The 27053-nt window shown below is 38.1% G+C and overlaps 1 protein-coding gene across 1 annotated transcript; it reads right to left on the reverse strand.

Annotated features, from left to right (window-relative positions):
• Positions 1-8141: 8141 nt before the first annotated feature.
• LOC129495431 (adrenocorticotropic hormone receptor) lies at positions 8142-9058 on the reverse strand. Its single transcript, XM_055302910.1, has one exon. The coding sequence runs from the start codon at positions 9030-9032 to the stop codon at positions 8142-8144; it is 891 nt and encodes a 296-aa protein (XP_055158885.1). The 5' UTR covers positions 9033-9058.
• Between the last annotated feature and the right edge of the window lie 17995 nt (positions 9059-27053).

The following is a 27053-nucleotide window of genomic DNA, read 5'->3' on the forward strand; positions in this document are numbered from 1 at the left end:
CCAGAAATCAATGGCATTCCTATACACTAACAATGAGACTGAAGAAAGAGAAATTAAGGAGTCAATCCCATTTACAATTGCACCCAAAGGCATAAGATACCTAGGAATAAACCTAACCAAAGAGGTAAAGGATCTATACCCTAAAAATTATAGAACACTTCTGAAAGAAATTGAGGAAGACGCAAAGAGATGGAAAACTATTCCATGCTCATGGATTGGCAGAATTAATATTGTGAAAATGTCAATGTTACCCAGGGCAATTTACACGTTTAATGCAATCCCTATCAAAATACCATGGACTTTCTTCAGAGACTTAGAACAAATTATTTTAAGATTTGTGTGGAATCAGAAAAGACCCCGAATAGCCAGGGGAATTTTAAAAAAGAAAACCATATCTGGGGGCATCACAATGCCAGATTTCAGGTTGGACTACAAAGCTGTGGTCATCAAGACAGTGTGGTACTGGCACAAAAACAGACACATAGATCAATGGAACAGAATAAAGAACCCAGAAGTGGACCCTGAACTTTATGGTCAACTAATATTCGACAAAGGAGGAAAGACGATCCACTGGAAGAAAGACAGTCTCTTCAATAAATGGTGCTGGGAAAATTGGTCATCCACATGCAGAAGAATGAAACTAGACCACTCTCTTGCACCATACACAAAGATAAACTCAAAATGGATGAAAGATCTAAATGTGAGACAAGAATCCATCAAAATCCTAGAGGAGAACACAGACAACACACTTTTTGAACTTGGCCACAGTAACTTCTTGCAAGATACATCCATGAAAGTAAAAGAAACAAAAGCAAAAATGAACTATTGGGACTTCATCAAGATAAGAAGCTTTTGCACAGTAGAGGATACAGTCAACAAAACTCAAAGACAACCTACAGAATGGGAGAAGATATTTGCAAATAACATATCAGATAAAGGGCTAGTTTCCAAAATGTATAAAGAACTTATTAAACTCAACACCAAAGAAACAAACAATCCAATCATGAAATGGGCAAAAGACTTGAAGAGAAATCTCAAAGAGGAAGACATAGACATGGCCAACATGCACATGAGAAAATGCTCTGCATCACTTGCCGTCAGGGAAATACAAATCAAAACCACAATGAGATACCACCTCACACCAGTGAGAATGGAGAAAATTAACAAGGCAGGAAACCACAAATGTTGGAGAGGATGAGGAGAAAAGGGAACACTCTTACACTGTTGGTGGGAATATGAACTGGTGCAGCCACTCTGGAAAACTGTGTGGGGGTTCCTCAAAGAGTTAAAAATAGACCTGCCCTACGGCCCAGCAATTGCACTGTTAGGGATTTACCCCAAAGATTCAGATGCAATGAAACACCGGGACACCTGCACCCCGATGTTTCTAGCAGCCATGTCCACAATAGCCAAACTGTGGAAGGAGCCTTGGTGTCCATCGAAAGATGAATGGATAAAGAAGATGTGGTTTATGTATACAGTGAAATATTCCTCAGCCATTAGAAATGACAAATACCCACCATTTGCTTCAATGTGGATGGAACTGGAGGGTATTATGCTGAGTGAAGTAAGTCAATTGGAGAAGGACAAACAGTGTATGTTCTCATTCATTTGGGGAATATGAATAATAGTGAAAGGGAATATAAGGGAAGGGAGAAGAATTGTGTGGGAAAAATCAGAAAGGGAGACAGAACATAAAGACTTCTAACTCTGGGAAACGAACTAGGGGTGGTGGAAGGGGAGGAGGGCGGGGGGTGGGGGTGAATGGGTGATGGGCACTGAGGGGGACACTTGACGGGATGAGCACTGGATGTTATTCTGTATGTTGGTAAATTGAACACCAATAAAAATTAATTTATTAAAAAAAAAAAAACAAATACCTGACTTTGACTTCAACCCTAAAGGGTTGTCATGTAAACCTGAGGCTGGAAGCTTGGGCTTTGCCAATCAAGGTCTTGTGATTTTGCTATTTCCAAGAGCCATGTCTGCTACTTGCTCTGTCCTTCATTCCTTACCTGGTGGTTATGGATACTGTATGTTTTCACCGGATATTTCCTAGGATCTTGCTGCAGCTAAAAGCGGGTGAAAAGTCAACTTCTGTGCTGGTCCCTCAAGACAGGTGTGCCACCAGCCAGGGCAAAATGCACACCCTATGTTCTTGAGAACAAGTTCCGTACCTCCGCCCAACACCAGCAAACCATACCAGGAGCCAGGGCCTCCATTTCCATGGCCACTAGCAAACTGGAAGATGGGGGATGGTAGGCAAGTAATAAAAATGTTACCACAGGGAGGGAAAATTAGATGAGGGTGGTCAAAAGGTGTAAAATTCCAGTTATAAGAGAAATAAATATTGGAATGCAACGTACAACATGATGACTATAGTTAACACTGCTATATAGTGTGATTGAAAATTACTAAAACAGTAAATCCTTAAAGTTCTCATCACAAGGAAAACATTTTTTTTATAAATACAGGAGGTGATCAATGTTAACAAAACTTATGTGATGATCATGTTGCAATATATGCATGTCAAATCATTCTTTTGAACTTATACTGTGCTAGATGCCAACTATATGTCAACAAAACTGAAAAAAATGCCTCTATGCTTTTTTACAGAAATTTATCTGCCTCTTTCTTCACTAAGCACTTGCGTGGTTGCTGTGTTTGATTAGATTTTAGAGTTCAGGAAATTTTATTTAATCAATTTGCTTCAGTGAAAGTACCAATTTTTGGAGCTCACTACTCCATTGTTTCTGTGGTATCACTTCTGCCTTCTCTTTTAATTGTCTAATCATAGTAAGTTAATCTCTACAGTTTGTGTGTGTTTTTTTAAAATATTTTCTATCTCTTTATTGATAGTCTCTTTTGAAATGACATTCCCATGATATCTTCTCTTCTTTAATCATGATTTTCTTTAAATTTTTGAACATGTTTATAATAGCTACTGTGACCTTTTGTTAAATTAGACATCTGATTGGTCTCTCAGGCAGTTTTTGTTGCCAGCTATTTACTCCTTGGCATGTGGATCATACTTTCCTGTTCCTTTGTAAGTCTTATAATTTTTCCTGGGAATTGGATATTTTAGATGATATAACATAGCAACTCTGGGTACTGGTTCCCTTACCCCATTCTGGGGATTTTTTGCTTTTAGTTGCTTGTTTATCTGTTTTGTGACTGGCTGAGGTCTACACTTCAACCCACTCTGCAGTATTATACCTCTGATATTCTCCTCAGGGGATGTAGTTTTGGGTTTGCCTTGGAATGATGATAGTTTGGACAGGGCTCTGTTTGGTGGCTCTTCTGCTGATCATACCCAGCTGTTAAGCACCACTAATTGCCGATTCTGTAGTTTTCAACAATGTCCTGTTGCATAAATTGCTCCAAAGACTTATCTAACCACATTTGGGATCCCTCATAGGGAACGTTCCCAGGGACAGTGATTGAGCTTTGTTCTGCCCTCAGGAGGCCCCCTCCTGCTCCCCTACTTCTCTCAGCAGAATCCCCAGCATATATAACCTTTAATGCATATATATATATATGCATTTTATATATATACCTTTAATATACCTTTAATATATACCTTTAATGCATCTATTGTTCTCCCAGCTGCCTTTTTGTCAAACCCTAAGTTTGAAGGTGGTCAAACTGCTGTTTTTGAGAGTGCTGAAGCTTATCCATCACTGATGAAAATCAAGTCAGTTACTTTGAAAGAGATTAGGAGCTATTTGTTTTATAGCCTGTTTCTCACCTCGGGGAGGTGGACACCCACCAGGTGGGTGGAGAAATGGACAAAATAGATAAAGAAGATTAAGAAATATGAAATTCCAGTAGTAAAATAAATAAGTATAGCATAGGGAATATAGTGAATAATATTGTAATAAAGTTGTATGGTGACAGATGGTGACTACACTTACCTTAGTGAACACTGAGTAATGTATAGAATTGTTGAATCACTGTGTTGTACACTTGAAAGGAATATAATATTGTATGCCAATTATACTTCAAAATAAAAATAAATAAAAATAAAATTAAAAATCACAACAACAAAAAGGCAAAGAGAGAGAAAAAAAGAGGACACCAAGTCATTTATAGTACTTCATCCTTTATTTAATCTCAGCTGTCTGATCCAAAGCTACATCATCAATAAAACTGTACATATGCTTATGGTGATGTGGTTTGGAGGGGTGGGGTTCAGAGCCAATGATCAAGAAAGAATTCTTGAGACATTTTTGATGCAAAAAGGGTGTTTTATTATGGCACAGGGACAGGACCCATGGGTAGAAAGAGCTGCACTGGGGTTGTGAGGAGTGCCTGATTATATAAGATTTTCTATCCTATTGAGGGGAGGGTGTTAGGGTTCCAGGAAATTGAGTCTAGAGGTTTCTGGAGATTGCTCTTTTCTCATAAATCATTAGGACAGTTGCAAACTGATGGAGATTCATATCCTACATGACTGTGATCTCTATCAGTTAATTATTTTTTTTTCCCTTTGTTTTGTTCTTGGGCAACCAGGGGTGCCTGAGGAATGTCACACATATTTCATCTGGGGAGTAATATTCCATTGCACTAACTCAGCCATCAGAAAGGATGAATACTTACCATTTACATAGACATGGATGGAACTGGAGGGTATTATGCTGAGCAAGATAAGTCACTCAGGGAAAGACAATTATCATATGGTTTCACTCACATGGGGAATGTAAGAAACAGTGCAGGGGATCACAGGGGAGGGGAGGAAAAACTGAATGGGAATAAATCTGAAAGGGAGACAAACCACAAGAGACTCTTAACTGTAGGAAACAAACTGACGGTCTTTGGAAGGGAGAGGGGCAATTTGGTGATTGGCGTTCAGGATGGCATGTGATATGATGAGCACTGGGTTATATGCAACTGTTGAGTTATTGAACTCTACATCTGCAACTACTGATGTACGATATGTTGGCTAATTGAATTTAAATTTTAAAAAAAAATCTCACCTGGGGAGGAGGGTTGTGTGGTGTTAGCTTGTGCTTTGCCCTCAGCTTTCCTTTTGCTCCTCATCAATGGTATCAGCAAAGCAGTTTAAAAAATTGATCAACACATTTCTTCTCCCTTCCCTTATATTCCCCTTCACTATTATGTGTGGGAGATATCAGAAAGGGACACAGAACATAAAGACTTCTAACTCTGGGAAATGAACTAGGGGTGGTGGAAGGGGAGGAGGGCAGGGGGTGGGGGTGAATGGGTGACGGGCACGGAGGGGGACACTTGATGGGATGAGCACTGGGTGTTATTCTGTATGTTGGTAAATTGAACACCAATAAAAATTAATTTATAAAAAAAAAGATCCATATTAAATATCATGACTTCTGTACTAAAAAAAAATAAAAAAATAAAAAAAATAAAAAATTGATCAAAATAAAAGAACTGAAGGGATCATCATGGGAAAAATCTGAACCATGTTGATCTTTCTTACTCAGATGTATGCAGTTTGATATTGTTTTTGTTTGAATTACATATAAAGGTAGGGTAGGAAACCACAATTTCCCCCCAGTAATTGTAAGTATTAAAAACCTTGAACTTGGGCAGCCCAGGTGGCTCAGTGGTTTAGGGTGTGATCCTGGGGAGCCGGGATCAAGTCCCATGTCGGGCTCCCTGCATGGAGCCTGCATCTCCCTCTGCTTGTGTCTCTCCCTCTCTGTGTCTCTGTCTTTCTCTCTCCATGAACAAATACATAAAATCTAAAAAAAAAAAAAAAAACCTTGAACTGATTTGAAGATAACTAAGGACTAGAATTGACAATGTCTCTGAGTTGGCACTCAGCCTTTATATTTTGCCTTCTAGCCTTCTTGATTTTGTTTCTCAGATTAAACGTAACAAATGAAAGACAGTGATAGGTGAAGGAATATCCTAGGTGATTTCCTCTGAGGACGGATGTAACAGCCGAGAGCTTGGGAGTGATGAGGGGATGGCAAAGTTACTAACAAAGCACAGTACTTTGGGACTATTTATGACAGTTGTTAAATTGTACTACTCACCTCTACGGTATCATAGGATGCACAACATCAAAGAAAGTCTACATTTTATTGAGAACACCCAGTTCAATCACAGAAAAAAATATTCTATACATTATTCTTTTAACGATAGAAATAACACTTAAAAATCACTTATAGGGTTGTGCTTTAGATTTTATGAAAAATAAACTTCCATCTAGTGTCTTAATTATTAAGAAATTCAAGTTAACGTACATCTGAGTAATATTGTCCATTTGGCGAGAAGTAACCAAGGAAGGATTTCTACAGAACACAGAGGACAAGACATACTTCAGGTTCCATCTCGAATCCGTGATGAATGCTGTCTGGAAACCTGCCTGGAAATCTCGGTTTGAGTAAGGACTGGTGATAGCATCTTTAATGGCTTACTTCTTTTTAGGGTCTGGTTATTCTTTGATGCTCATAGGTGACAGACATAAAAAAAAGACACCTCCGCCCCCACCCCATCACCTAGGGAGGATGGTCTGCTTTGTTGTCTTATCTCGGTTTCCTTACACTTCTGCATTTTGGGGATTCTTGTGAGCCTGACCAAGGAGCCCCCTACCTCTCTCTCTCTACCTAGCCCCCCCCCCCCCACCTGTCCCTTACTCACCACTATCAGGCAAGAAGTTCTATTTGTGGCTGGCTCCTCCTCTCAGCAGTTCAGGGAAAACTCCCTTGACAATCAAGCATTGCCTCTTTCAGAAGACTCAGCCACTCTCCGTGGGTCCCACGCAGACCTGCTTGGTGAATTTAAAGACCTTACTTGCCTCTCTCTCATCACTCATCCCTTTAAATCACTGTCCAACTCAGCAAGGACTTACTTATGGTCAGAATTTGCTTCTTTTTTAAGCTTTATCTTTAGCTATTAAAAATGGATGAACTTGCTAATTTTATTTCTATATTGTCACCGGGGATGCCGCTTCTCAATATCTGGCATCTTTCCTGTGGCTGACAGTAGAATGAAACTTTCCAGTCACTGCATCTGCCTCTTAGACTCATCTGTGGAAGGAGTTAAAGGGTTTTCATCAGTCTCTGGCCTGGGTCTCCATACTAGCACTGTTCTTGACGTGGTGTTTCCGTTTTGGTTTCTCCTGTAGTCCCAAGGCGAGGTGAACACACACACTCTAATCATTCTACAAAATATATATTTGGGGTTTTTAGTCTCTTCTTTTACCCCTACATTTAGACACATTCACAAAGAATGGTTATGCTTTCTTCAAATAGTCACATTTTTCCTCTAGCCTTTATTTATTTCCACATGGTCATGTATTAAATTTTTATTTCCTCCTCTGAAATTTATGCTTCTGAATCATGAGAGTTTTAACAGGAAAGGATTTTAAGGCCAGTGGGATACTCCATGAGCAAAGAGGGCTAACAGAGAAGTTTCCTTTATTATTGGACACTCAGAGCTGCTTATTTGACATTGATAATTTATGCCCTGCCTACTTCCAAAAAGATTTGAGATGGGGCACCTTCTCAAATGACTCAGTCCTTTGGATGTCTGACTCTTGATCTCAGCTCAGATTTTGGCCTCAGGGTCATGAGTTCAAGCCCTGTGTTGGGCTCCAAAAGATTGAAAAAAAGATTTAAGGTGGAATACAGTAAAGCAAGCAGGCAGGAAGGAGGGGGGAGGGCAGGGATTCTGTGTGGCTACGCTGGATAGTTGCAGTAATTTATTGGCACCTTTCACTTGCTTACAAACACATTGTAGCTTGTGCCCTGAGCATCTGTCCTGGCGCTTTAACTTCTAGAAACTGATTACAATGGCCTCCAGCCTAGGAAGGCAATCTCAGCAACAGGCTTGCTAGATATCTATAGAAGAGCAAGCTTTTACCTGAGTGCAAAACTCTTAGATTTATATGTTTATATTGCCATCTGTTCTTTGTAGTTGGTTGTTCTTTTTCATACATTGTTTTCTCTCTGTAGTCATAAAAGTTGTAACCTACGGCAAGACTCTTCACACAGGACTAAGCTATTACAAACACTAGTTAGTGGGATAACCCTTGAACACATTAAGGAAAGGACGGATTGTGGGGGGAAGCATGAGCATTTGTCGGTGTGTCACGTTATTCTGTTACTTGACAGAATTATCCCTGTTGCTTCTAAAATCAGGGACCAATAATTCCACTAGGACCTACTGCAGAAGATCATCTTCTTAAATGCCTCCCTGAGCTCAGGGCTCCTGAAGGCATATATAAAGGGGTCAATGACTGCATTGCACATGATCAACATGCCGTTCACCTGGAAGAGGGACATGTAGCAGGCGCAGTAAGGGTTATTTGGGCAAAATGTCATCAACAGAACATGAAGGACAAAGGGAGCCCAACAGAAGATGAAGACTCCAAGCAGGATGGTCAGTGTGATGGCCCCTTTCATGTTGGCTCTGGGAAGCGTCAAGATCTTCCTGGCATGGGAACGGGCAAGCAAGAACATGTGCACATAAAGGCACAGGATAAAGACCAACATCAGAGGGAACAGCGACGTGAAGGTGATCACTGTGGGGACGTGATGAGAGAAGATAACCATGGTAATGGCGCCGCCTGTGCAGCCTGTCCAGATGACCGTCAGGACAACGATGGCTCGGCGCATGGTCACAATGCTGTGGTACTGCAGAGCGTGGAAGATTGTAAAGTAGCGGTCAGCTGCTATCACAGACAGGCTGAAAATGGAACCAAGGAGGGAGAGGATGAACAGGGAGTCCATAATGTCATCTGCTGTGGTCTCAAAATTGCCCCGAGGCTTGAGATAACCCATGTTTCTGAACACGATCAGGATATTTTCAAGGATCTTATACAAGCTGCCCATCATATCAGAAATGGCCAGGCTGCAAATGAAAAAGTACATGGGTGACTGCAGATTCTTATTCTTGATCACAGCTAGAAGGACCATCAGATTTTCCAAAACCCCGATGATGGATATTATAAAAAATATCTCTTCCGGCAAAACCACATGAGGACAGTCTGAATTATTTCTTGCTGTATCGTTGATGTTTTCATGTAGATTGATAATGTGCTTCATTTCTCCGGCTAGTGGTTAAGACAAAGGTGTTACTCTGCCTCGGCAGAAAGCTTGATTGATTCTTCAGAATCTTTTCTTCTTTGTAGTACTTGCTGGAGGTCAGAGGTAAAAACCACCAGGCCACCTAAAGAATATATAGCAACATATATTATATTATATATATATTATAGACTAGTTGCTAAATAGTCTAAATAAAATAAAAGCTAAGTCACATTATCTTTTAAAAGCTCTATTGCTTCAACAAAATATGATGGTGCAGTAATTTAAATAAAACAGTTTACTGGATTCTCATCTTAACTTCTCTATGAGAAAAACATTGTTAGTGAATTCTGACTTCAGAGATAAAAACAAAGATTGTCCTTTGTCCTCTCCTCTCTCCATGCCCCATCCTCATGAATCCAACTGTGTGTGAGATAGATTAAACGAGATGGACTGAAATGGAAAAAAAAAAGAAGTAAAACAAATGAAAGGCATGTGTAGAAACAGGAAAGCACACAACTACCCTAATTTGATTGGAAGGTGGTGGCTGGATTCAATGATTAAATGAGATGTTTAGGTCCTTTCTATTTCACTGTTTGTCTTTCTGGGTCACTGCCTGACCCTACAGCTACTGGCTTAATGGCAAGTATTGATGTACCAATCCCAAAATACATGTTATTATTTCTATTTCAAAGATAGAACTCACAAGAGTGGTATTTCTGGAGAACTCCAATAATTCCAAGGTGTTGGAGTTCAATTATGGCACCAGAAGGGTCCAGTTTCCCTCAAACGAAGGGGATGAGGAAATCATAATTGAACAACTTTGAGAAGTCTGCTTCTGCTGAGAGCTTGTGGAATTTTTACTGATTGTGTTTTCAGATGGTTGGACACAGGCAGTTTTATGAAATGTGTCAAATTTGCCTTTGCCAAGGTGGTGGTTTTAAAGGCATGATCATAGATTTTTTACACCTTTCCCTTCAAGGGACGGAGCTTAATTCTCCTTCACTTGAGTGTGCGGGAAGCCAGCTGCCATGCTTTAGGGTGGTCCCGGGGAGAGTGCATCTGGGAGTGTAGCTTTTGATCAAAAGTCCACAAGGCATATGTTACTATATTATAGTGAGGTTTCTCCTGGAAAGGAAGGAATTTTCTTACAAAGGACTGAGGTCAGAGGTCAAGTGTTAAGGTGGAAGTTTTTGAGTTAGGTAGGTTGATGTGAAGAGAGAAGTGGAGGGGGATCCCTGGGTGGCTCAGCGGTTTAGTGCCTCCCTTTGGCCCAGGGCGTGATCCTGGAGACCTGGGATCAAGTCCCGCATCGGGGTCCCTGCAGGGAGCCTGCTTCTCCCTCTGTCTGTGTCTCTGCCTCTCTCCCTCTCTCTCTGTGTCTCATGAATAAATAAATAAAATCTTAGAAAAGAGAGAGAGAGAGAGAAGTGGAGTGACAGGTGGTAGCAGCTGATAGGGTTCTACCTAGGATGACCACCTTGTCCTGTTTGCCTGGAACTGAGAGACCAGTGTCCAGTCGTATCCCTCAGCCCCAGGCAAACCAGGATGCTTAGTCATCCTAGCTTCCTCTAGTAGGCCTGGGAAGTCTCTATGCTGTCAGTGTGCACTCATGTATCTATGTATGTTGGAAAGGATGGGGCCAATGATGTGTGTCAAGTTGTGTGTCAACTTGACTGGTCTCAGGTGCCCTACATTTGGTCAAACATTATTCTGGGTGTCTGTGAGGGTGCTTTGGGGGAGAATAATACTTGGATCAGTAGACCGATTGAAGCAAGTTGCCTTCCCCAGCAGGCCTCATCCAATATGGTGAAGGCCCACATGGAACAAAAATCCTCTGGTGAGTAAGAGGGAGCTCTGTCTGCCTGACTGCTGAGATGGGTCATTGGACTCAAACAGAAACATCAGCTCTTCTTGGGTCTTGAGGCTGTAGGCTTTTTTTTTTTTAAACATTTTATTTATTTATTCATGAGAGACACACAGAGAGAGGCAGAGACACAGGCAGAAAGAGAAGCAGGCTCCATGCAGGGAGCCCGATGTGGGACTCAATTCTGGGATGCCAGGATCATGACCTGGGCCGAAGGGGGGTGCTCAACCGCTGAGCCACCCAGGCTTCCTGAGGCTGTAGACTCTCTGATTGAAACTATACCATCATCTCTCCTGGGCCTCCAGCTTGAGGACTGTAGATCTTGAAACTCCTCAGCCTATATAATAGAGGGTGAGCCTATTTCTTATAAAGATGTAGCACCTCTCTTTCTGTCTCCATTCATCTAGTAATGCCACTCAGGTTGCTTCCATATCCTGGCTATTATAAATAATGCTGCAATGAACATAGGATGTGCATATGTCTTTTCAAATTAGTGTTTTCATTTTCTTCAGATAAATACCAAGAGTGGAACTGCTGGATCATATGATAGTACTATTATTAATTTTTTGAGAAAACTTCATAATGTTCCCCATAGTGATGGCATCATTTTATATTCCCTTCAACAGTGCTGGTTTTCCTTTTTGTTCACATCCTTGCTAACATTTTTATTTCTTGTTTTTTTGACACTAGCCATTCTGTGAGGTGTGAGGTGATATCTCATTGTGGTTTTGATTCGTATCATCCTGATGATAAGTGACGTTGAGCAGTTTTTCATGTGTCTTTTGACCCTCTGTATTTCTTCTTTGGAGAAATGTCTATTCAGGTCATCTGCCTATTTTTTAATTAGATCGCTTTTCATATTGAGTTATGTGAGTTCTTTATATATTTTGGATATTAATGCCTTATTGGTTATATCATTTGTAAATATATTATCTCACTCAGTAGGTTGCCTTTTCCTTTTCTGGATGATTTCGTTTGCTGTGCAAAAGCTTTCTCATTTGATGTAGTTCAACTCTTTTATTTTTGCTTTTTTGTCCTAGCCTGAGAAGACAGATCCAAAAAAGATATTGTTCAGACCAATATCCAAGAGCTTGCTACCTAATTTTCTTCTAACAGTTTTATGATTTCTAGTCTTACATGTGAATCTTTAATTTATTTTGAGTTTATTTTTATAAATGGTATAAGAAAGTGGCCCAGTTTCATTCTCTTACATGTAGCTGTCCAGTATTCCCAATACCATTTATTAAAGAAGTTTTCTTTATATTTTTTTTACACTTTATATTCTTGCTTCCTTTGTCAAAGATTAATTGATCATATAAGAATGATTTTGTTTCTGGACTCTGTTCTGTGTTCATTGACTTATGTGTCTTTTCTGTGTCAGTGCCATAGTGTTTTTATTATTATCATTTTATTGTACAGTTTGAAATTAGAAAGTGTGATATCTCCAGCTTTGTTCTTGTTCAAGATTGCTTTGGCTATTTGAGGTTTTTGTATTTCTATACAAATTTTAAGGTTCTTTGTTCTAGTTCTGTGAAAATTGCCATTGGTATTTTGATAGAGTTGCACTGAATTGGTAGATTGCTTTAGATAGTATGAATATTTTATTTCTTAATTTTACTTTCTGATAGTTTATTAATACATACAGATGCCACAGATTTATGTATATTAATTTTGTATCCTACAACTTTACTGAATTAATTTATTAGTTCTAATATTTTGGGGTGGAGTCTTTAGGGTTATATATGTAATATCATCTGTAAATAGTGACAATTTTACTACTTTTTCAACTTGGATGCCTTCTATTTCTATTTCTTCTCTCATTGCTATAACTAGGATTCTCAGTACTATGTTCAATAATAGTGACAGGACTGGGCATTCTTGTTTTGTGGTATCTGATCTTGGGGGAAAAGTTTTGAATATGACATTAAATGTGGGTTTGTGATATGGCATTCTCTTCTATATCCACTTTGTTGGGAGTTTTTAGTCATAAATGAATGTTGAATTTGATAAGAAGCTTTCTCTGCATGTATTGAGATGATCATATCATTTTTATCTTCCTTTTTGTAATGTGATATATCACATTGGTTGATTTGTGGGTGATGAACCATTCTTACATCCTTGGAATAAATCCCACTTTGTCATGGTGTATGATCCCTTCACTCTACAGTTGAAGTTGGTTTGCTAATATTTTGTTGAGTATTTCTGCATTAATTCACGTTCATCAGAGATGTTGGCTTGTAATTTTCCTTCTTTGTAGTGTCTTTGGTTTTGGTATCAGGATAATACTGGCCCCATAGAATGAGTTTGGAAGCATTCTTTCCTCTTCAATTTTTTTGGGATCGTTTGAGAAGAATAAGTATTAATTCTTCTTTACATGTTTGGTAGAATTCATCTATGAAGACTGTTTTGATTGTTGGGAGTTTTTTAAATTACTGATTCAATCTCATTACTAGTTATCAGTTTGTTCAGTTTTTTTTTAATCTCTTCTTGATTCAGTCTTGGAAGATTGTACATTTCTAGTAATATATCCATTTCCTCTAGGTTATCTCCCTTTTTGGCATGTAGTCATTCATAGTAGTCTCTTATATCCTTAGTATTTTTTTGGTATCAGTTGTAATGTCTCCTTTTTTCACTTCTGGTATTATTTGAGTATTCTTTTTTTTTTCTTGATGAGTCTAGCTAAAGATTTATCGGTTTTGTTTGTCTTTATTATTTCCTTCCTTCTACTAACTTTGGGCTTTGTTTTTCTTTTTCTAATTTTTTTAGGTGTAAGGATGGACTGTTAGAGATTTTTGTTGTTTCTTGAGGTAGGCTTGTATTCCTATAAACTTTCCTCTTAGAGCTGCTTTTGCTGCATCCCATAGATTTTGAACTGTTGTGTTTCCATTTTCATCTGTCTCAAGGCATTTTTTGATTTCCTCTTTGATTTTTCTCATTAACACATTTGTTGTTAAGTTAGCATGTTGTTTAGTCTTCACATATTTACTTTCTTCTTGTAATTGATTTCTAGTTTCATACCATTGTGGCCAGAAAAGACGCTTGATATAATTCCAATCTTCTTAAATTTACTGGTACTTGTTTTGTGGTCTATTCTGGAGAATGTTCTATGTACACTTGAAAAAATGTGAATTCTGATATTTTTAGAGGGAATGCTCTGTATATGTAAGTCTACCTGGTTTAATGGATTGTTTAAGGCCAACGTTTCCTTATTGATTTTCTGTTTGGATCATTTATCTATTGATGTAAGTGGGTTGTTAAGGTCACCTGCTATTATTGTATTACTGTCAATCTCTCCCTGTATGTCTGTTAATATTTGCTTCATTTATTTAGGTGTCCCTATGTGGGGTGGATAGATATTTACAGATGTTACATCCTTTTGTTGGATTGATCCCTTTATCATAATGTAAAGTTCTTTTTTGTCTCTAATTACAGTCTTTTGTTTAAAGTCTCTTTAGTCTGATATAAGTATTGCTACCCCAACTTTCTGTCTCAATGTGCATGGAATACATTTTCCATTCCTTCACTCTCAGTGGCTGTGTGTCTTTTGATCTGAAGTGAGTCTCCTATACGTAGTATACATGGTATTGTTTTGTTTATCCATCCAGTGATACTATGTTTTTGGATTGGAACATTTAGTTCATTTACATTTAAAGTAATTATTTACAGATATGTACTTTTGCCATTTGTTGATTGTTTCAGGTTGTTTTTGTAGTTCTTCTCTGTTCTTTTTTTTTTTTCTTGCTCTCGTCCCTTGTGATTTGGCGACTTTCCTTAGTGTTGTGCTTATATTCTTTTCTCTTTGCCTTTTGTGTATCTATTATTGATATTTGGTTTGTGGTTCCCATGAAGTTCACACATAATATTCTATGTATATAGCATATAGCAGTCTATTTTAAGTTAATGGTTGCTTAAGTTCTAGTGTATTCTAAAAGTGCTACATTTTATCCCCCTTGCTTTATGTTTTTGATGTTATATTTTACATCTTATTATTTTGTCTATACCTGAATAATTATTGTAGACCTAAATGATTGTATAATTTTTCTGTTTTAATCTACATACTAGTTATGCAGATGGTGATCCACTACATTTACTCTATGTTTATTTTTACCAGTGAGATTTTTTCTTTCATAATTTTCGTATTTTCTTATTTCTTATTTTAACTTCTTAGGAAGTTAAGGGAGTCCCTTCAACATTTCTTATAAGATTAGTTTAGTGGTGATGAAATTCTTTAGCTTTTTCTTGTCTGGAAAATTTCTCTTTCAATTCTGAGTAATGACCTTTCTGGGTACAGTATTCTTTGTTGTAGGTTTTTCATTTCATCACTTAGAATATATCATGTCACTCCCTTTTGGCTTGCAGTGTCTGCTGAAAAATCAGCTTATAGTCTTACGGAGGATCCTTTGTATAGAACTAGTTGTTTTTCTTTTGCTGCTTTTAAGAGTCTCTCTTTATCTTTAACTCTTCACACTTTTATTATAATTTGTCTTAGTATGGCTCCCTCTGAGTTCATTTTGCTTAGGGCACTGTGGTTCCTGAACTTGAATATCTGTTTTCAATATCAGGTTACCTTTACCTCTTTTTCTGAGGTTTTGTTATCCTTTTGCTTGGAAGATATTCTGCTATTTCCTTATTTTGTCTAACTCTTTGGTAATTTCTATGTACTCAATAGATCAGTTATGACTGATTAATTATGATCCCTAGCCTTAAAAGATTGACTTTATGCAGAAGGTCACCTGTGAGCCTTAGTAGCTCAAATTCTTCTGATCACTTGAGCCAGGTGCCCTATGACTGACCCTTGTGTGGGCTGCGTGTACCCTCTTGTTGTGGCTGGATCACACTTAGTGCAGACTCACTGGTGTGTGTGGCTGTCCTGGGCAGGGCTGCCTGCAATGTTTTGCCATGGCTGCTGCAAGCATGCTGGTAAGCAGGGTTGGTCTTTGGCCCTTCTAGCCGGACTTCTGTGAGCGCACTGGTGAATGGGACAGGCTTCTGGTACAGCTTGCTGTGAAATCTGACTGTGACTTCTGTAGACATTCTGGTGTTCAGTGCTGGCTTCCCTGGATGGGGGCACTTGGAGCGGCTCTGTTGCTTGCTGAGGGTACTTGCTGGACTGGTAGGGCAGGGAGCCACTTGGGAGAGAAGCCTGATGGCATCCACCAGGTGTGGTGGGGCCATGAGCCACTCGGGATGGGCTCTGGGGCAGGCTGAGGTTGTCTGCTGAGACTGGTAGGGCAGTGAGCCATTTGGCAGGGGCCTAGATCTGGCAGTTGGGTTAGATGGGGCAAGTCCACAGGGGAATTATGGGTCAGGATGAGCAGTGCTAGCACAGCAGGTACCAGTGCTAGGCCAGCTAGAAAAAAATGAGTGCCCATCATTGCTTCTGTCCTTCTGGAATGTTGCAACAGGTCCCTGCTGTCTGGCACAACCCTAATATTCGTCAGCAGATCTCTGTGTATAACTCAGGTGTTTTTCAAACTGCTGTCTCTGTGCTGAGTCTCAGAGCAAGTGAAATCATGGGTGTGAAGTCTCCATTTCCTATTGCCCTCTACATTTTCCAGACATAAGCTCTATAGTTTCAAAGACAGATGTTATAGAGGCTCATCTACTCAGTGCAGGTTTCTTGGACTGTAGAGCCCGTTGTGGGGTTTGGACTCATTGTTCCTCAGGAAGGGTTTCTCTGGCTTTGATAGCCTTCCCACTTGTGAGTTACAATCCTGGGTGTATGGGCACTGACTAACCCACATGTCTGCCACTTCCACCTATCTCAATGTGGCTTTCTCTTTGTATCCTTAGTTTGTATGATCTGTTCTGCTAGTCAACTCAGTTTGTTTTCAGAGATAGCTGTTATATATATGGAATAGATTTTGGTGTGTCTGTGGGACCTGGTAAGCTCAAGATCTTCCTACTTGATACCCTATCCAGAGCCAGTTTAATCCGATTTGGTATGCATTTTCAATCTTGAATGCATTTGATGGTAGAACTGATAAAGAAAAAAAGAAATGGTGAAAGAGATTCTGGTACTTCTTAGGAAGAGGTGGTTCTGAAACCCAGCTTCAGTCAATGGACATTGATAATCTGTTCCTGTCAACCCTATAAATCCGAGGAGGCTACCGAATGTGAATAGAAATTTGAATTTGAAATAGTGTGGTCTATGGAGCCATCTTCAAGAGGCCATCAGTCAGCCATTGTTCATGTGGATTCATGAATTGCTGCCAATCTGGTTGGTAGGGTCTACAAGTGGAGTGCAAACCCATTTTTTTAAAAAAATATTTAAATTCCAGTTAGTTAACATACAGTGTAATATTATTTTTAGGTGTATGATATAGTGATTCAGAAGTTCCATACATCACCACATGCTCATCACAGCAAGTGTAGTCCTTCATACTCATCACCTATTGAACACATCCCCACCCCCACCTCCATTCCCCTAACCACTGCTTTGTTCTCCATAGTTAAGAGTCCATTTCTTGGTTTACTTCTCTCTCTCTTTTTTGTCCCTTTGCTTCTTTTTTTTTCTTAAATTCCACATATGAGTGAACTCATATGGTATTTGTCTTTATCTATTTCACTTTTTTCTCTAAATCCATCCAAGTAATTGCAAATGGCATGATTTCATTATTTTTTATGTCTGAGTAATATTCCATTGTGTATATATAGCACATCTTTTTTATTCATTGATCAATCAATGGACACTTGGGTTGTTTACATAACTTGTAAATAATGCTGCCTTAAACATAGTAGAGCATGTATTCTTGCAATTAGTATTCTTATTATTTGAGTGAAAACCCAGTAATGTGATTGCTGGATCATAGGATAGTTCTATTTTTAACTTTTTGAGGAAACTCCACACTGTTTTCCAGAGTAGTTGCATTACTTTGTATTCCTACCAATAGTGGAAGAGGGTTCCCTATCCTCATCAACACCTGTTGTTTCTTGTGTTGTTGATTTTAGTTATGCCATTGATTTTAACAGATGTGAGGTAATATCTCATAGCAGTTTTGGTTTGTATTTCCCTGATGATGAGTGATGATGAGCATCTTTTCATGTGTCTGTTAGCCATCTGTATGTTTTCTTTGGAAAAATGTCTATTCATGTCTTCTGTCCATTTTTAACTGGATTATTATTATTATTTTGGTGTTGACTTTTATATTTTGGATACAAACCCTTTATCAGATATGTCATTTGCAATTATCTTCTCCTATTCTGTAGCTTACCTTTTAGTTTTGTTGATTGTTTCCTTCACTGTGCAGAAGCTTTTTATTTTGATGAAGTCCCAATAGTTTACTTTTTATTTGTTCCCCTTGCCTCAGGAAACATATCTAGAAAGAAGTTGCTATGACCAATGACAAAGAAGTCACTTCCTGTGTTCTCTTCTAGGATTTTAATAATTTCTTGTCTCACATTTAGGTCACTATCCCATTTTGAATTTATTTTTGTGTGTAGTATAAGAGAGTGGCCCATTCTTTTGCATGTCACTGTCCAGTTTTCCTAATACCATTTGTTGAAGTGGCTGTTTCCCATTGGATATTCCTTCGTGCTTTGTCAAAGGTTAATTGACCATGTATTGTAAGTTTACTTCTGTGTTTTCTATTTTGTTCTATTGATCGATGTGTCTGTTTTTGTGCCAGTACCATACTGTTTTGATCACTATCACTTTGTAATATAACTTGAAGTCTAGAATTATGATGCCTCCAGCTTTGTTTTTCTTTTTCAAGATTGTTTTGTCTATTTAGGGTCTTTGTGGTTCCATACAAATTTTAGGATTGTTTGTTCCAGTTCTATGAAAAATGGTGTTGGTATATTGATGAGAATTGCATTATATGTGTGGATTGCTTTGAGTAACATAGACATTTTAACAATATTTGCTCTTCCAATTCATGAGCATGGAATGCCTTTCCATTTTTTGTATCATCTTCAGTTTCTTTCATTAGTGTCTTTTAATTTTCAGAGTAGAGGCTTTTCACCTCTTTGGGTAGGTTTGTTCCTAGGTATCATTGTTTTTGGTGCAATTGTAAATGGGATTGATTCCTTACTTTCTCTTTCTGCTGCTTCATTGTTGGTGTATAGAAATGCAACAGATTTCTATACCTTGATTTTGTGTCCTGTGACTTTACTGTCCTAGTAGTTTTTGTTGTTATTGTTGTAGAGTTTTAGGGCCTTCTATGTATAACATCATGTCATTTGTAAATAGTGAAAGTTTTACTTCTTCTTTGCCAATTTGGATGCCTTTTAATTCTTTTTGTTTCCTGATTGCTGTGACAAGGTCTTCCACTACTATGTTAAATAATGGTGGTGAGAGTGGACATCCCTATCTTGTTCCTGACCTTAAGGAAAATGCTCTCAAGTTTTCCCCATTGAAGATAATATTAGTTGTGGGTTTTTCATATATGGACTTTATTATGTTGAGGTATGTTTCCTCTTAACCTACTTTGTCAACGGTTTTTATCAAGAACGGATGTTGTACTTTGTCAAATGTTTTTCTGTATCTAATAATTTCTTTTATTAATGTGATGTGTCACATCAATTCATTTCTGAATATTGAACCATGCTTGCAACCAAATCCCACTATCTTGTGGTAAATGAGTTTTTAAGAAGTATTGTTGGATTTGATTTCCTAGTATTTTGTTGAGGATTTTTGCACCTGTGTTCATCATGGATATTGTCCTGTAGTTCTCTTTTTCAGTGTGTCTTTATCTGGTTTTGGTATCAGAGTAAAAAATTTGAACGTTTTCCTTCCTTCCATTTTTTTTGGGGGGGGGGATAGTTTGAGAACAGGGATCAACTCTTCTTTAAATGTTTGGTAGAATTCACCTGTAAAACCATCTGGTCCTGGATTTCTGTTTTTTGGGAGGTGTTTGATTTTTTGTTTTGTTTTGTTTTGTTTTGTTTGCCCCACTGATTCAATTTCTTTCCCAGTAATCAGTCTGTTTACATTTTCTATTTCTTTCTGTTTCAGTTTTGGTAGCTTATGTTTCTAGGAATTTATCCATTCCTTCTAGGTTGTTCAATTTGTTGCCATATAGTTTTTCATAATATTCTCTTACAAGTGTTTGTATCTCTGTGGTGTCGGTTGTTATTTCTCTTCTCATTGGTGATTTTGTTCATTTCGGTCCTTTCTCTTTCTTTTTTGTTGAGTTTGACTTTATCAATTTTATTTTTTTTCAAACAACCAGCTCTTGATTTCATTGATCTGTTGTATTGGTTTGTTTTTTGTTTCTACATTATTTATTTCTGCCCTAATCCTTATTATTGCCTTCCTTCTGCTGGCTTTTGGCTTCATTTGTAGTCCTTTAGCCCCTTTAGGTATAAGGCTATGTTTATTTAAGATTTTTTTTTTCTTCTTGAGTTAAGCCTGTATTGCTATATACTTCCCTCTTAGAATGAGTTTGCTGCATTCTGAAGATTTTGGATCATTTTGTTTTAATTTTCATTTGTTTCCATGTAATTTTAAATTTCTTTTTTGATTTCCTGGTTAACTCATTCATTATTTAATAGCAAGTGTTGAACCTCCATGTAACTGTGGTCTTTACAGATTTTTCTTCATATAGTTGATATCTAGTTTCCTAATGTTGTGGTCAGAAAAGATGCATGGTATGACTTCAATCTTCTTGAATTGTTTTTTTTGTTTTTGGCGGGGGGGGCTATTATGTGACATATTCTAGAGAATGTTCCCTGTGCACTTGAAAATAATGTGCATTCTGCTGTTTTCGGATGGATTGTTCTGAATATATCTGTTAAGTCCATCTGGTCCAGTGAGTTATTCCAAGCCTTTGCTTTTTTATTTTAGATACCTGTCCATTGATGTAAGTGGGGTGTTAAAGTACCCTACTATTATTGTATTATTATCAATGAATTCCTTTATTTCTGTTATTAATTGTTTTGTGTGTATTTGTGTGCTCCCATGTTGGGTGTATAAATACTTATGATTGTTATATCTTCTCATTAGATTGTGCTCTTTATTGCCATATAGTACTCTTCTTTGTCTCTTGTTACAGTCTTTGTTTTAAAGTCTAGTTTGTCTGATATATAAGTATTCCTACTGCAGCTTTCTTTTGACTTCCACTTGCATGATAAATATTTCTCCATCCCCTCAATTTCAATCTGGAGGTGTATTTATGAATAAAATGAGTCTATTATAGGCAGCATATAGATGGGTCTTGTTTTTTATTTATTCTGACACCCTATGTCTTTTGACTGGAACATTTAGTCCACTTACATTCAAAGTAATTACTGATAGATATAAATTTATTGTCATTTTATTTCTTGTTTTGTGGTTGTTTATGGAAATTTTCTCTGATCCTTTCTTGTCTTTCATGTTTTGCTGATTTTCTTTAGATATTTGTATTTCTTTCTCTTTATTCTTTGTATGTTTACTAGTGGTTTTTGATATGTGGTTACCATTAGGTTTGTATATAACCTCTTCTGCATATATCAGTCTATATTAAGTTGATGATCATTTAAGTATGAAATATTTTTTCTCTTCTCTCCTTCCTGTATATGTTATTATATTTTATATACATTTTTTGGTTAGTTCCTTGATTAATTTTTTTACAGAAATATTTGTTTTTGGGATGCCTAGGTGGCTCAGCAGTTGAGCATCTGCCTTTAGCTCAGGGTATGATCCTGGAGTCCCAGGATTGAGTCCCACACTGGGCTCCCCTCAAGGAGTCTGCTTCTCCCTCTGCCTATGTCTCTGCCTCTCTCTATGTCTCTCATGAATAAATAAATAAAATATTTAAAAAATAAATATTCATTTTTACAGTTTTTGTATTTCCTACCTTCATATTGTTACTTTTGGTCTCTCCTTTCCACTCAAAATGGAGTGGAAAGTGTATTTCTTGCAGGGCTGGTTTAGGACTCATGAACTTCAGTTTTTGTCTGGGAAACCGTTTATCTCTCCTTCTATTTTGGATTATAACCTTGGTGGATAGAGTATTCTTGGCTGTAGATTTTTCCCATTCAGCACTTTGAATATATCATACCACTCTCTTCTGGTTTGCAAAGTTTCTGTTGAAAATTTCCTGCTAGCCTATGGGTTTTCCCTTGTGAGTTAATGACTTATTTTGCATCGCTTCTTTTAAGATTTCTTTCTTTATCACTATATTTCACAGATTTAATTACAATGTTCTTGGTGTAGACTTGCTTTTGTTGAGTTTAGTAGGGGTTTTTGTGCCTCCTGGATCTGGATATCTGCTACCTTTCCCAGATTAGGGAAGTATTTCTTCAAATAAATTATCTGTCCTCCTTTCCCTATCTTCTTCTTTTGAGACTCCTATAATATGAATATTATTACATTTGATGAAATTACTGAATTCCCTAAGTCTATTCCTGCTTTGCATATTTTCTCTTTTGTTTAGCTTCACTGTTTTTCTTACTTTGTCTTCTAGAGCATTCATTCATTCCCCTGCTTCTTCCAGCTTGCTGTTCATTGCATCAAATGTATTTCTAATCTCATTTATTGCACTATTGATATCTGATTGATTCTTTTTTAACTCTTTTATTTTTGTAGTAATGATCATTATGATCATTATAATGATTTTATGATCATTGTTTTAAATTCTTCATCTGCATGTTACTTTTATCTGTTTTGCTTAGTTCTCTGGCCCTAGTCTTTTAAAAAAGATTTTATTTATTTGAGAGAAAGAGAGAGAGAGAGAGAGAGAGAGAGAGAGATGTGTGTGTATGAGCAGGAGGAGGGGCAGAGGGAGAAGGAGAGAAAGAATTGTAAGCAGACTCTGCACTGACTGCAAAGCCCAATGGGCCCAATCTTACAACCCTGAGATCATGACCTAACCTGAAATCAAAAGTCAGATGCTTAACTGACTGAGTCACCCAGAGACCTCTCTCTGGCCCTTGTCTTATTTTGTTCTTTTGTTTGGGATAAATTCCTCTGTCTTGTCATTTTGTCTAAGTCTGCCTGTGTCTGCGTTTTAAAAAGCCAGTTATGTCTCCTGCTCCTAAAAGTAATGGCCTTATGAAGAAGAGATCATGTAGTACTCAAGGCCGGCACTTCAGGGAGTGTCTTCAGTGTGTACTCTCTGTGCTCTGCTGTTATGTTTCGGCTGCTCTATCTTTCTGGCCAGTCACCTGCAGAAGTTCTGTTTCCTATTGCGGGCCATGTTTAGTCCTTGGCCTGAATGTGGTAAGTTTAGTTAGTTGTGCTTTGATCTAAGTACCATCTCCACTGGAAATGACACCCTGCTGAACTCTGATTGGGAGACACGATGTGAGCAGAAATTTCAGTTGGTTTCCTGGAAGGGCAATTTCATCAGTGCACAGGTATGTGGGGCTAAGGGTAGCAAGTTAGGTAGCCAGTTCCAGCCTCTGCTGCTTCGCACAGGTGGCTCTATGTTTATGCTAAGGGGCAGTGGGAGGGGATGGTCCCAACCAACCCCTTTGTTCAGAGAAGTGACTCCATGAATGCTGCCTGTCAGGGATATGCTCTGAGAACAAATATTCTCCCCTTTGTGCGCCCCAAGAACTCTTCAGATTACTGTTTCCATGCTCTCTCTTCCAGGTTTTTTGCCCATCTTCTCTCCAAGACCAACACATTGACCTCTAGGGTCTATTGAAGCTAAGCCTGCTGACCTTTAAAATTCCAGGCTTTAAGCCTCACTCATTGCAAATACTCAAGAAATTCAGCTCAGCTCATTTTCTATGCCAGTGGTGATGGGGAAATGTTCTCCTTGTGCATTCCCTTGTGTGTTTCCCTCTCTCTCTATCACCCTTCTCTGCTACCATGACTCCCTTCTCTCCACAGCAGCCATGATCTATTTGTAACTTAAACCACGTCTCTGCACTTCAGACCTTCTTCAATGTGGCCTCTTCTCTCCCAGAACAGGAGTTTGTTCTGTCAGCCTTCAGGTTGATTTCTGGGGTATTTAGGATGAATTGATAGTTAGTTATATTCATGGATGGGCTTAGGGTCCTATTCTGCTACCATCTTCATGCCTCCAGTGTGTAACCTCATTCTTGGTTGAAGAGGGTGATGACACTAATAGGTGTTTATGAGTGCTTACTATATACTGGACACCATTCTACGTACTCCACACACATTAATTCATTTAATTCTTACAACAACTCTGTAGGTAGGTAATATTATTATCCCCCTTATAATAATATTATCCCCCTTACAATTGAGAAAACCATCCAAAAAGTTTAGGTAACTGCCCAGCACCACACTCTGGGCGGGTGTGTACTCGAGCCACCTCTTAACTGCCATACTTGCATCCCTTTCTTAAATAGCAAGAGTAATAATATGCAAAAATTAAACAAATCGTTCCCCACCCCAACCCAAACTGCAACAAAAACCGATATGTATTATTTGCTTATTGGTTCAGTGTCTTTCTCAGAGCTCTATAGGGATCATATGTTATAATATATTTATATGCTCCTGTTGCTCAAACTAAGGTATTATTGTAGAAAACATTAAGTAACAGAAGAAACTTAGAGTTTCTTCTAAGTTTCTAATGAAAAGAGTTATTTTTCATTAACACTTTACAGTAATTCTTTTGTTAACTGATCTCAATGATCCAAATATTTCAGGAGAGAATGTTCTTTGGCTTAAAGAATGTGGATAATAATCTCCACTTGCTGTGGTATGGCTTGTACCAATTAAAAACTCTTTACTGCTTCTCTCTTGTTTGCTTTTGTGTCTTGATTTCTTTACTCCAAACAACACAGTTTTAGAGTACTTTTGCTTCCTTCCTTGGCTTGCAGTTTGCTGGGCAATAAGTGTCCACCTTACAAAACCATACTGCTTCTTTCTAACCAGAATTCTACGGAAACCTGCTTCTTGCTAAACTAAATGGGTCAGGAGCCCAGCTTCAGCTAAACCTCTCTCTCTTCCACTATGATCCCTTTTGCATGAACACCACTAGCACTTATGCATCTACAGTCATATTCTATATTTTAGGTTAAAGAAATTATGTTTTAATTGGAAACACTATTTATAAATTTGTTTTCTTTTAGTTTGGCAGAGCCATAGACTACTACAATATCTTAAATATTGATTTAAAAAACCCTGCCCCATTTTAATACTCTTAAAAGACAAATTTAAATTCTTCATCATAGTAGGAAAATCTAGAGCATGCTTGAAAATTTTTGGCTAGTCTTTTTGAAAACCAATGTGATCAGTAAATATGAAAAGCAAAATAACATTAACTATTCATGGGATATTTAGTAGAAAATAAAAACAAGCCTACTTGTGTTCCTTAACACCTGTCAAAATGTTATTAATTCATTTTCTAGCTTCAATGTACCAAATATGAGATTCTTTTCCAAATTAATAAGGAAACACATTCCTCGAAGCAACAGTTTTCTTTGTAAACATTTTGCTTTTTACAGTTGTAGTAGAAGGTGCAATTTAAACCAGGGGGATCTGGACTTAAGTGATAATAAATGATGAATTTCTATATCATACTGCCAGGGAACACAGTGTGATAAGCATTAATGTTCCCCAGAATGTTTGCGGTCAGTTGGAACAGTTGCTAAAGTATGGCTAAGCAAAGAATTTTAGAAAATAACACCAAGAATTATTAAGAATTATTATCCCACAATAAAGAAAGAATACATTTAAACTAGCAAGTATTTTGCTTTTGCTTTTTTCTTTTTGCTTCCTGCTGACTCTGGCCTTGTCTACACAAATCGAGCATTTGATTCCTGGCCCCAGTATGGCCATGACATTATTGATTGACCAGCTATTTGTGCATACCCCCTAAGGGAGGTCACATGCAGCCTGACTAATCCAGTTTGTTTGGCTAAGTCTTGGTTTATGAGTGATCTTTAAATTTTAGTCATTATTATATTTTTGTTCACCATTGGGATAAATTCTTTGTCCTTCAATCTTGAGCTGTAGAAACTGATGTCTTGGAAGGATCATCAAGACAGTGTGGTCCTGGCACAAAAACAGACACATAGATCAATGAAACAGAACAGGGAACCCAGAAATGGTCCCTCAACTCTATGCTTAACTAATATTCGACAAAGCAGGAAAGACTATCCACTGGAAAAAGGACAGTCTCTTCAACAAATGGTGCTGGGAAAATTGGACAGCCACATGCAGAGGAATGAAACTGGACCATTCTCTTACAGACACAAAGATAAACTCAAAGTGGACAGAATAGCTAAATGTGAGACAGGAATCCATCAAAATCCTAGAGGAAAACACAGGCAACACTCTTTATTTACCTCAGCCGCAGCAGCTTCTTGCAAGACACGTCTCTAAAGGCAAGGGAAACAAAAGCAAAAATGAACTATTGGCACTTCATCAAGATAAAAAGCTTCTGCACAGCAAAGGAAACTGTCAACAAAGCTACAAGACAACCTACAGAATGGGAGAAGATATTTGCAAATAACATTAGATAAGGGGCTAGTATCCAAGATCTATAAAGAACTTATTAAACCCAACACTCAAAAAACCAACCAATATAGTCAAGAAATAGGTAGAAAGGGATGCCTGGGTTCCTCAGTGGTTGGGCATCTGCCTTTGGCTCAGGGCGTGATCCCAGGTTCCTGGGATCAAGTCCTGCATTGGTCTCCCCATGGGGAGCCTGCTTCTCTGCCTGTGTCTCTGCTTCTTTCTGTGTATCTCTCATGAATAAATAAAATCTTAAAAAAAAAGATATGGTCAGAAGACATGAATAGATATTTCTCCAAAGAAGACCTATATATAGGTCTACAAATAGACAACAGACACATGAAAAAAATCCTCCACATCACTTGGCATCAGGGAAATACAAACCAAAACCATGAGATACCACTTTATATACCAGTTAGAATGGTTAAAATTACCAAGTCAGGAAACAAATGTTGGCAAGGATGCAGAGAAAGAAGAACCTTATTAAACTGTTGGTGGGAATGCAAACTGGTCTAGTCACTCTAGAAAACAGTAGGGAAGTTCCTCAAGAAGTTAAAAATAGAGCTACCCAACAAACCAGCAATTGCACTGCTGAGGATTTACCCCAAAGATACAGATGCAGTGAAACGCCAGGACACCTGCACCCCAATGTTCACAGCAGCAATGTCCACAATAGCCAAACTGTGGAAGGAGCCTCGGTGTCCATCGACAGATGATGGATAATATATCATTGCTCAGCCATCAGAAAGGATGAATACCTACCATTTGCATTGTCATGGATGGAACTGGAGGGTATTATGCTAAGTGAAAAAAGTCA

The sequence above is a fragment of the Nyctereutes procyonoides genome, unplaced genomic scaffold, assembly GCF_905146905.1.
Source record: "Nyctereutes procyonoides isolate TBG_1078 unplaced genomic scaffold, NYPRO_anot_genome, whole genome shotgun sequence".
In the NCBI taxonomy this organism is placed as follows: Eukaryota; Metazoa; Chordata; class Mammalia; order Carnivora; family Canidae; genus Nyctereutes; species Nyctereutes procyonoides.

What these genes read in the sequence shown, in the direction of transcription:
- LOC129495431 (XM_055302910.1), bottom strand. Translation starts at nt 9,032, where the DNA reads ATGAAGCACATTATCAATCTACATGAAAACATCAACGATACAGCAAGA.